We start from the raw sequence: 12,459 nt of genomic DNA, 5'->3' as shown, positions 1-12,459 counted from the left end.
CTTTAGTCACACTACTCAGGAAGAATAAAGGCACAGCTGGTACAGGCTACGTGCTCAGCCTTCCTGGCTTCATGCTGCGTTATTATTACCTTGTGGCGGGTCACAGCGCTCCTCATCTCAGCTGAAGGTATCAGCTGCTGCCCCACACCTCACACCAGGGCGAGGAGAGGTGATGTGCTACGTGTGTGGGGATCTGGGTCAGCCACCGACAGCTTGGTCCCATCCTCGGCAGCAGCTGCACGGCTGAACTGCCTTCCCCAAACAAAGACCAACCTCCTCTGGTCTACAGGACTCAAACCCAGCTACGAAGAGAGAGCAGGGCTGCATTTAAGGGTCACTTCGGGAAGGGTCCTCTGCAGCACCAGCACACCTCACCACCTGCTCCAAATGTCCACATCTGTGCCGAAGAAAATCTGTCCACTTCCTTCTTTTTTTTTGCTGGAACTCAATTTTTCTTCCCATTTCAGGAGTCAGTATAAATCCTGACGACACTTCTGGATTTGAATTCTTCTGAAAAACGTTGGTTTATATCTCACACTTGTTTTACAAGTGATAGAGGCAGGCTCTGCAATATAGACACAAGCCTATTTATACAGCAGAGAAAAATTACAAAAAAAAATATGGAATTACAGCATTTAAGTGTCTTTTCTCAGCAGCATAATCTCTTCTGAGTCCTGCAGCAATATAAATGCCAGTCCTTGAGCCCACAGAGAGGGCAAGTTGTAGCCTTGCCTCATGTTGTGTTCTATCAATCAAACCTCTTGCCACAATCTCTTACCAGCGTCAAGAAGCCTGGATGTTAACGATGTCAAAGAAGACAGACCTGACATCTGGAGAACACAAAACTGTTCATCTAGCAGCAGACAGACACGTAGGAGAGTTTCATCAGAGGCAGAAATTACGTTATCAGATGGGCTCTTACAGAAGTGTACAAATCCTCTCAAGGTTTGGGGAAAATGGACCACAACAAAGAAAAATGACTTCTTCAATAAACTCATGAGATTATCGGCATCTTCATTACTAAAAGAAACTGCTTTTGAGTGCTGGCAGATGTATCTATACAAGTCAAACTGGTTGGATTTATTTGAAATAGAATTTCCTCCCGCATTACATCAGCTCCTATTAAAATTCAAGGTTCATTTCAGAAAACCGGATGAAGAAAAAGACAAATTTAAGACTCTTGTAAGGCACTGGCAGAACTGGAAAGATGGTAAGCAATAGGCTGCACATGTATTAAACACACTTCACATTCATTAGCTCAACATGTTCCTGGAAGCAAGCCGTGACGGGGTGGAGCCAGCTACAGCTATTTTTAGAGCCCACCAAACGTGACAGCCTTGCGTTTTCCTGCTCCTTGCAATTTTGGGAAAAATGCTCATCTGCTCAAGCTCCCTGCTTGATTGTTCTCTACTCCCATCCTCAGCACCGTAAGCAAGCAGCAAATAGCCCGCCAAGATGAAGCCCTGCTGAAGAGCAGTGAAAGGAAGCAATTTTCCCTTCAGGTAGCAGGACATGAAAAGCGCCAGCAGTACGAAACAGCCAAGGGTTTTGATGTAAGCTCCTCCTTGCAATGACCTTAAGGGGATATGGAAAAGCTGCGGTCATACGAGCCACGAACCTCTGCGTTTGGCAGGAAATGGAGGAGACACGGACACACCTCAAGGGAGGCTCAAAGCCAGTGTGTGTGGTGCCAGGCACCACACAGGACCGCCTTCAGGGGGCGTGACACAAAGACCTGAAGGACACACCAGGCAGATCAGCTTGTCATAAAATGAAATGAAAGAACAGGAATAAAAAACAGATTCTTCTGCGTTATCCTACCGTTATTATGATCCAGATTGAAACTGCCTTGCAAGCTCCTCTCATAAATCACTTCTGCTGACAGTTTATAATGTACACCATTAAGAGAATCCTGCTGAAGTCACAGAATAGCAAAATAAAACTTTCAGGAGATATTTAACGATTTTGCCGTTGCCAACTTCAGACTAGAAGCAGAACAGTTAGGACGCTTACCTACACCCCCCAACGCCTTAGTACCTCAAGCTACAGTACCCGTTCTTCATCGAGACCAGCTTGAAGCGAAGCTGAGCCTAGCGGCAGTGAGGAGTGAACCATGCTCATGGACCATGTGTTTTGGAAGTTCGTCCCACGGCCACTTGTTTTCAATACTTACTCTGCCAAAGCTGTTACTGAATGTCACCTTATGGTCAAGATGTGATACAGCTGAACACAGCCAAATATTATGGCAGAGTCAAGCTACAAGACTAGTATTAGGATAATTGATAAGATGCTAATAGCCATTTTTTAATATTCTTTGAACACTTTGTTGTACTTAAAAGGCTGCTACAACTTTTACCTACTATAACTTCACAGGCATTTGAAAGAAGTCCTGCTCATCCAAAGTTTCACCAAGGTTTTTGGATGTTTCCACATATGCTCACACTGCTCACCAGAGTACGAACATTTCAACAAAAAATACATGTATATTAATGAACTATTTCATCAATGACTGCCATTTAACCTGTTAGAACCGTATGATAACAAACCCAATTGTTACCTGGCATGATCTGAAAAATCTGGGCCAGGAAAAAGCGCCAGAAAACACACAACATAATATTTCATATAAATGCAGAAGAAGCTACAGAAAATATGCACTGCTTTACAGAACTGCAGAAATATCACTTGAGATATGTAAGCTTCTGTCTCTTCTCATATCTTTTAATACACAAGTAGGACCAAGACCACTGTAACCTTCTGTGTCAAGTGCACGCCCTTGTTGTATAATGGGGCACAAGCTGCACTGTTATCCAGCCCCTGTATTAGCATCACAGTTGCACACCCCCTATAATAGTTCTTTACAAATCAAAGTGACAGCTAGTAAGACAAAACACCCTTTCTGTATGAATGCAAATGGCTGGCAGATGAGAAAATCCAGCTACAATAGCCATATTCATCAGGAGTGAAACTTTATAGGAGTCACCTGCCAGCAGTACCGGCATCAAGCAGCACTTGGACAGTACATGCAGGAGGACTATTATTTCTAGCACAAAGATTTAATGCACAAGTTACCTGCTGATACATCTCGCTTATCAGAACTGTGCCTGAAAGAAAATACTAGGCTGGCAGCACAGTTAAAAATTAAATCTTCAAATCTTTTTTCAGTGATCTGGGGATAGCAATAGATTTGCTGCAAATTGGTGAAATGTCTGCACTTATGTTCAGAAGCTTTGCACTGGCTTCACTCAAGCGACTACTACCCTTGTTTAAGTGCACTTCTCCTTTTTTTGTTTTAATTTCACATGTAAACAGCAATAAGAGCTACTGATTCTTAATGAAATCTTATTAAAACAATACAGCTGAACACACGCTCTGAAGCTATCTCCTACTCTTGGAGCTTTTATCAGTTAGTCTAGCATTTGAAATACGTTGTTTGAATGCAGAAAGAAAATAGTACTTCAGTAGGAAACTTGGAAGCATCTTCTCCAAGAGCGTTTTCTAAGATATGTACATTTGGTGCTTTCAAAAAGATGGGTTCGTTCAATGCAAATTTTATGAGCCAAAGAGTACCGACATCTCTAGAAGGAATCCTAAGAGGATCCGGAGGGATGCGTAACAAACCCTCGGTGCCAGAGCTTTCTTTCAATTCAAATGTATAGCCTGCACAGCCAATTCACATGAAGCTACACACGTGCAACCAGCTACAGCATCCCCGGGCAAAAACACTTTGCGCCTCAACCTAAATTTGAAACAAACCGCATATTGGCAAGTAAGCTGCTTGCAGCCTACTCTTGCAATCTAAACCACGTTTTGCAGGCTTAGAAACCAGCAGCTTTTTTTTGATGCCTTCCTCCCCCTCATTTGTGGGGCACCCACCGGGCTCCTCTGATGGGTGTAGGCCTTCCCAAGACTTATTTATTTTACCCTTGTGTTTTGGGTGCTCACTCATGAAAAAATCCCAAGGCTAAGGAAGCAAAGGATGCAGTGCTATTTGCCACGTGCAAACCACACAGGAGAACAGCAAATAGACTTCACTGGGCCCCTAAACATATGGGGGGTCTTGCTATGCAGAAGAATTTAATTCCCACCAGTTTTGTTCTCCTGTTTTCTGGTACAGCTTTTGAGACCAATCTTCACTTTGATTACAAACAGAAAGATTCTGGATTGCTGTCCTAGTAACATTTTCAGTGGGATGAACAAAAGCTCATGGCAGGGGGCAAAAGGAGCAAATGGAAAAAAAACAGGACCAAAGCTTTTGTACTTGGACAACTACAATAAAACTCCTAATTCTACACTTGACACAACCCCAAAACGGTCTGATTTATAGAGATAATAAGCACTGATGAAATGGGGCAACCTGTCTCTAAAATTCAGGGTGTGTACACGCCTTTGTATAAATTCAAAAATATGATTTTAGGCAGCTGCATTCAAAATGTTTGGCCATAAGCATTTTCACCACAATGAAAAAAACTCAGGACGAACAACTGAGCTTTACTTTTTTGCAGCAGGAAGGCAACAAAGAATTGTGTCACCAGCTCCCTCCGAACAACCCAGGTTTGCTGCTGGCGAAGCACATCGGTCCCCTCGGCCCCCGCGCAGAGCACGCTAATCCTAATGCCACCAACTGAGCACCAGCTTCCACACCACTGTGGTTTCACAGCTGGCCCTACCAGCACGTGCCTGGAGCAAGCCCATACTTGCACGCACGTAAACATGTTGTAATCGCCCACAAATAACCATAGTCGATTTAATTAGCCTCGTGCCCATCTTCCTATTCACAAGAGGTGTGCTGCAGGCTGACTAAGCTCTCCTACCTGTGTGCAGACTCGGGATCCTGCCCAGGCACACCAGAGTTCATGATCGCAGCCTCAATTCCAAATACCATACTGCTGCTTGAAATGACTGAAATTACGAGTCGGTTTACAGCAGTGCAGCTAAATTAGCAATCACATTTTCTCACTTCGTAAGAGCACTTAATGTGCGAGTAGTTAAATGTGAGTCTTTCACAACGTCATTAACTTGTGTGCATGAGTCAGTGCATTGGTCACAGTTTCTCCCGGATGATTATTCACACTTATTAGAGCAATGCCTCACAGCACAGCCAAACATCTGAGACATTCAGCTTATCTTATGCACTTTGCATGGCATGAAGGGGCACAGCCCTCGTCGCAGATCCTCCACGTATTCTCTACCTGCCCGCTGCATTTTTTAAAACTTGCTTTGAAAAGCCATTTTAACACCTTTCTCTTCACACCTAACTTTAGTCTGAGCAGAGCAGGATGGTAATCTGAAGGATCACAATTACATAATAGAAAACATAAAATTCACGCACCCAGAAAGTATTGATTAAATAAATACTGTACAGGAAATGCAACACTGGGCCCTTAATAAATATGATATATAGTTATGTCTGATACACTTGGACAACAGGATGCTATTTTGGATTTTTTAGTATGGCAGTTTATTTATCAGTTTTATAAATGATCCTGTTAAATTCACCATGTTCTATGCCTTTTGTTTCACTTACAGTCTACATAAATCCTCATAAAAAGGCATCTCAATGATGACCCAGACTCAGTGCCACGCTCCTTGCCGTGCTGAGTCACGATATCAGGATGCTGATATCTGAAGAAACTCTGCTACCAATCTACAACTGCAGTTTTGATCACTAGTCAGGGAAAGCAGTCACTACGTTTTCATAAAGCTAAAAACTGAAAGAGGCAGTGGTAAGCAGAAAAGGCAAAGCTTCTCAAAAGTGTTACTTATGTCAGGAACAAGTCTATTCAACGGAACTTTCTCGTGGTTCGGAATATAATTCCTGGAGACAGCAGGGGAATGTGCAATCCCAACCCTTCTGATGTGCTCTGCAGGTACGGAAAGCGATTTTTAATGGACTGCAATGCCTGAGATCCCTGGACTTCTTGCATCAACAAGTCCAACTTCAACAGGGGACCCTCAGGAACTCATCCTTTTGAGGCCACGCTGCAGATAAACACGACTCGTGCCCTGCGATGGCTACCAGGTGTCAAACCAGGGGATCTCGGGCACGTAAGGCTTGCCACCTGGGCACCCCGGCCCGATTCGGGACCTTTCCCCACCGCTGCGGGCACGGAGCCCCTGGCGGCTGCCCACCGTACCTGGATGAGGCCCCGGCGGTGCAGGGCGGTGTGCACGCAGCCCGGCACCTCCCCCGGGAGCCGCACCGAGCCGTTGCCGTTGCCCAGCCGCCAGCTGCCCCGCAGGCTGCGCACCTCGGGGCCGCCCCACGCCGCCGCCAGCAGCACCGGCACCAAGAAGATGGCGGCGCGGCCCATGGCCGGCGGGGGGACGGAGTGGTTCCACGGAGCGGGGCCGCCCGGGCACGTCTGCGCCAGGCCCGGGGCGGCGCCTCGGGCTCCTCCCGCCGGCCGTTAACGGGGCCGAGGGGGAAAGATGGCGCTGAGGAGGCGGTGGAAGGGCTGAGGGCTTTTCCCCTGCCGCCCTGACAGCGAGAGACGGGGCACACGGTTTTACGCGGCCCCCAGCTGCCGCCTCTTTTAACTGTAAAATGGCAGAGGGGTAGAAAAGCAGAAGGCTCGTGAAAGAGCGCTCTGGTTTCTCACAGAGAAGTGCTAGGGCGGTTGCTGTGGGTTTTGTTTATAAAAGCTGAGTACAGTCATCCACAAAGGAGCAAAAGGGCAAGCTCCACGGAAACAACGCGGACACGCTCCCCAAACCACACTGCAGGCTTCCTGCAGGCCCTCACTACCTCAGGCCCTTCCGTCACAGCTCAAAAACATAAATTAAAGCGTGAGCAGAGGGACCAAAAAGCACACGGTGCCACCAGTTCTCAGGCTGGCCTGCCCCACACTGCGTTTTGCCTCCATGACTTGGAGATGCTTTGCACCACCAAAAATTTGCACTTTGTCGAGCTCCTCCCCCAGCTGAAGCTGTACTGTAAGCGGATGGCAGCTGTGCAGTTCCCTGCATCTCGTGTTTACGGATATAGAAAAGTGAGCCCCTGCAATTGCAAGAATCACCAACCCCAGTACTATCTGCTAGAAATAGTGTTGTGACACCACAAAACAACATAGAATACCTATGAACCTCCATTATTAATTCCCCCCTAGGCCTGTTTAGCTGTGAGCAGGCTAGAAAGCAGTTTTGCTTTTCTTTGGATGCAAATGATTTTATTCCCCTCACGCAGCTCAACATGAAATTTAAAATGTTTTTTTCAGCCACCACTCCATGGCCCTAGATTACTCCTTGTGGCATTCGGGTTGTTTGTTGTTATTGTTGTTTCTTAAAGCACAGCTGATTAAATGAAACTTCCAGAAATCTACTGATGTGAATAAGCCCAACATAGCCCATGCATTTTCATTTATACAATTTTTACTCCATGTATGAGCAATGTTATTATCTCAGGCAGGTAGGTTACTTGCTGTTTCACAATACACTCAAGTGAGAAGGTGAAATGTGTTTAAAAACATAAGACCATGCAAAATGCTCTAAAGTCGTAACATTACCATTAGCATCACAACTTCCTGTTACTGTATGATTTTTTCCCCTCTTTAAAACAGAATAGTCAGGTCACTGTGCATCCAAAGCAAGCAAAACTACTAAATGCACGGAGGTTCATACATGCGATTCTGCACAGAAATGCAACTAACCAATATCATTCAAAGGAACCTCAACTAACTGTGGGGTTTTATCTCTATTCTGATTTTCCATTTCCAGCCTTATGTTTCCTTATTGTCTATAATTATGGACTGTAAAATTAGAGGAAGGGATACGTAAAACACCTTGGGATGCTTGAGTTAATTACTTCAATAACGTATATACACTTCATATTCCAAGTCACATAAGAATGAAGTATGAGTGACGCATGAAAACATGCTGCTGCTCCTGGCACACAGCATGGAGCATAAGAGTGAACTACAGACAAGAATATGAATAACCAGGGTTTTGTTGGTTTGTTCATTTGTTTTAGCTGCTGGCTTTCACACAACTAATTTAGCACACCTTAAGAATCCACCCTAGATATGTCCTTAGAAGATTTAGAACATCCTCTTGGGCTGACAACCCTTCATTCCAATTTAAGAGAAAAATGCCAGCCCTTCCATACATCTCCTGTATAAAATATACAATATAACCATGGGTGATTTTTTTTTCAGAGCACAGTTCTAATAAATACTGGTCCAAGAAACAGCAGCTGATTCTCATTTTGTCACTCTGAAAACCCTCTGCTACCAACTTCGAAAAGGAATGGATAGAGCCCACACTGACAACAGAGTCTGTGCAGAAATCTAACTATGAGAACAGTTACTCTGTGTGCATTTTTAAGACCGAGTAATCCACGTTCAGTATATTGGCTAATTGAAATCCAGGTCCCATTTGAGCTGAACTCCCAGCCTCTTTTAGTAAGATAGGCAAAAAAGACTACTGTCGTAGAAGATTGAGTTACCTCAGCTGGCTTCACATGTTGTAGAATTCAGTCAAAATAAATAACTGTCTTCTCACCTTTAAAAGTTCAGACTATAAATCCATTATACATTAACAGTACAAAGTCTTGTTCTGTTTCTGCCCTCATCTGTCAATGAGTAATGCAAATCAGCTTTTGGGACTGTCACAAAATTCAGTGTATTTTCTTTAAACTCACTCATACAACACTAAAAGCATTTAAAGACTGTGGTGCTGCCTGAGAGATCTTCTGGGATGTTATTTCTCAAGAAGCAGATTTATAGAGGATTAAGTTTTAATGCTACTGAAGAACAACTGCAAGCTGGCTTTTTTCCTTCCCCCCCCCCCGCCCTTTTTAAAGCTTTTTCAGCAAGTCATGTGATAGCTTCCCAGTAAGAAGGAAACTGCATTTCAAGATGTTTACTGTACTTCCGTGTTTTCTTTGCCTTTTATTTTTCTGCCGAAGACTGACTGAGGCAACACACAAAAAAACACTAAAAACAATGCTGTAATTAAGTATTCTGAGAACATGCTGTTTCCTTGTCCAAGGCTTATAATTAAGTTAAATCATGTCTCATTTTCATGTCTCAGTTATAGGGTTTGGTTTTTTTTTTTGTTTATTTGTTTGAGGGTATTTTTAAACAAATGACATTTTTACCGTTTAAAGATACTACAGTCTGAAAAGCTGTGTTAAACTTCTAAGACACACAGCAAGATCTTTTGTGCAGCTTTCTTTTATTGTGTACCATATTCCATCTTTCTGAAATGCCACAAATTTAGGAGGTTACTACGATTCTTACTTTACAAGACTGCAAGCAGATATTCTTTATCAACTAAGACAAAAAGCTGAGCGTAAAACCATGCCTTTGGCTATATTAGAATAAATTCAGAGTAGTTCCATTGAAGCTGCTCAAATTCTGCCGTGTTAATCCAAAAGTCTTTTGTTTCCAATTGCTATGCAATCTCTATCATCATGACAGGCTGTAGATGCTTTCTCTTTCAAATTCAAGTTCAGTGAGTTCATACAAAGGTTTTAAACAAACAGGTTCTCACAGATTTGGCTGCGGTACTTTAAGATCTTACTGCCCCCACCTGTCCACCCTGTATCATTCTTCTGCTAAAGGTTGCCACCTCTGAAGCAAAATAGGACTTGTGTTCACACCAGTCCATGCTGGAGCTTGCGGTCTTTTGTACGCCACTGCAGATACCACCACCACCAGCAGTTTGTCAAAGCAGCAAAACAACTGAAGGGTCACCTACTCTGGGGAGTTCTGCATTGATGCAGCAACACTGATGCAGACATGTTGAATAAATACTGGTGTAGAACAGGACTGGTGTTTGGATCATCATATATCCCTTCTGACAGTACAGCACATCTGCATGAAAGCTTATGTGCAGCTCCTCAACATAACGCACATCCTCTGCTTCATCACTGCCTCTACAAAACAGAACTGCTATGCAAAATAGTTACTTTCTCAGCGGGTGTAAAGGAAATATGGTGCAGGGAGCCTTACGGCTATGGATTTGTAAAGGATGGACAGAAAGAACAGATTTCAAGCATTATTTTATGTTTATCTTGAATTCCATCCCAAAAGGATGCTAAAAATAAAATGAGGAAATAAATTAACATTGCTTTTAGATGAGGACACTTAATACATCACTAGAAGAGAATGTTTTTACTGGGTTATCATGAGCAAAATACAAAATGCCAACATAAGTGGCAGGCCTTAAGTTTCTTTTATAATTATTTTAAAATCTGTAAGTCACTGTAAGGGTATTTCCTCAGCAAACAAAATTACTCGGCCCTAATAATCATGTGCAATTCAAGATAAGTATGTGGAAGCGAAGCTACTGCTCTAGGCAAATGCTATATGGAGGGGAAACAGAAAAAAAATAGGTAATAAGAATTTTAAAATTGCATATGCAGAAAGGCAGCCAATACCTTGACTACCCCCTTAAATTTGATCAGGTATGCCAGGGAAAAAGCTGTATTTCTACCTCTACATAGCATCTTGCTTTGAGATGGGATCAAACCAAAGGACTCGGGTTTCAGAGTACCACCTTCCAGGGCACGGACACAAAAGGTGTAAGGATCTTAAAAGCTAGCATGATCAGGTTTCTAACAACAGCCTCCTTAGAAGATGGAATTCTCCCAGCTTTTATTCTCTTTGGTTTATGAACAATTTTGAGACAATCTTAATCTATTTATAAGATTATATAACACTGACCATTGCCATTCACCCCGTCTCATGAGCAGAAAGTTACCGTCTGAAGACTAGGCATGGTGCTGTCCAAGCTACCCGTGAACTCTCATTACAACTTACTGAAAAGTTATCTGGAAACAAAACTGATTCTCTGGCATTTAGAGGAAAACAGTAGTACATATGGGGACAACAGTACAAAACAGCTTGCTTCACCTTTCTCAGAGGTCTCAAACTAGTCACCTGTAACCACACTACAACATATGACTCGCCCCTAAACACCTGCAATTAAATCCCTCAAAATGTTGGTGTCAGAGGTAACAAACTGTTTCTCCCATGACGGAAGTTTGAGAGGCTTCATAGTTTTACTGATGTGGTGTGCTTCGCCTGGCATCTTGCCAGCTGAGTGCAGGACATACCAAACAGATTACACTAAAATATGAAAGGCACATCCATCCTGCTGTTTTAATGAATGTTTTCCTTGCAGGTGAATATTATGAGGATGTCAACAAAAAATTTATAGCCGATAAACTGGATGAGTAAACTTAAATGGATTTAAAGACGGACCAGGTCAGGACCTCTGTTTCTCAGACTCAAGTGGGGGTAACACACCTGCGTCAGCAGCACCACAGAACTCATTAGGACCCGCTCCTCCCATTCATTTCCACAAGCCCCTGGGAACATGCAAAATAACTTTACGGAAAACTGCTGGTGCTCCAGAGTCACTTCTTGCCCCTCCTGAAACAATGATTTAGCATCTAGGAGACTTGCTAGACTTCTTCACCAAGGAAGTCCCTGCTGAATGAACTCACGTCCCACTTGGGCAACAGCAAAATCCTAAGAACCTGCTGCCTACCTATGAAAAATCTTCACTCATCTAAACAATTCCAGTGCAAACCCCTTAATGTAAAGGAACTACATTCCTGTGCAGTTCAGGATGCTACATACCACATCACCCACTGCACTGGCACAAATATTTGAGGCATAAGAATTACAGAAATTGACTCATGCATGTTAACCAAGCAGACATACTTTACTATGGGCTTCATTTTTTTTAAATGTTTCAATACATAAAAAAAACTACTTTATACATGCCTACCTGTAGAAAAGTGATACATGTATTTTTTTTTTTTTTAAACAAAAAGGAAGCAAGGCTTAAGACTACCACAGCAAAAAAAAAAAAGAGAATAAGTACTGTCTTTGACTACAAATTTCTTGATTTGCTACTATTCAAAAGGTTAAAGAGTATTTTGATACTTGCACTGGAAGTGGGAAGGCAGGCAGTAGTTTTATGGCTATAAGCACAGTAAAGAGGAATTTGCAAAGAACCTTGTCTGTTCAGCTCAGCCCTGGGTGAAAGAAGGGCCCTCTTCTCTTCAGGTAGTGGAGCTGTTAAGATACAACTCATGCTCATTTTGTTCACAGGGAAATTCTCAGCCCAGTGGATCCAAATAATCCACTGTCTTTCATAGCTGCCACAAGAGTTGCAGCTGCATGGAAGAGCTGTCTGTTCTCACCCCTAGGACTACAGACAGGTGCAAAGGCACCTGTGATGATCTGAAAAACATGAGAGATCACTGCCTGTACTCCTCTGAGATTGCTTCCACAAGCGCAAAGATTTTCAGCCAATGTAAAGTGGTATAGCCCTACTGAAGTGAGGAACGCCACACCATAACTTCAATATAACCCCTGTAAATAAATATTGAGCATGCATTTTGATGTCTCGCTTCACAAAAGTTCCACTATATTCTGAAGGTAATTCAAATTTTAATTATTAATGAGTTAAAGAATGACCAGACACTTAAGTTTTTGGCACTTTTTA

At 43.0% G+C, this 12,459-nt stretch overlaps 1 protein-coding gene across 1 annotated transcript in view; it reads right to left on the bottom strand.

Annotated features, from left to right (window-relative positions):
- Nucleotides 1-6,610, bottom strand: part of MANBA (mannosidase beta) — a 45,798-nt gene extending 39,188 nt beyond the window's left edge. The window contains exon 1 of the mRNA XM_035539764.1: nt 6,135-6,610. Coding sequence (XP_035395657.1) covers nt 6,135-6,311 — 177 coding nt within the window. The 5' untranslated portion in view covers nt 6,312-6,610. The remainder of the gene's footprint in view (nt 1-6,134) is intronic.
- Nucleotides 6,611-12,459: the final 5,849 nt, after the last annotated feature.

Source organism: Cygnus atratus, chromosome 4, assembly GCF_013377495.2.
Source record: "Cygnus atratus isolate AKBS03 ecotype Queensland, Australia chromosome 4, CAtr_DNAZoo_HiC_assembly, whole genome shotgun sequence".
NCBI classification, from domain to species: Eukaryota; Metazoa; Chordata; class Aves; order Anseriformes; family Anatidae; genus Cygnus; species Cygnus atratus.
Note: the sequence above shows the minus strand (reverse complement) of the source record. Positions and strands in the feature narration are given on the sequence as shown.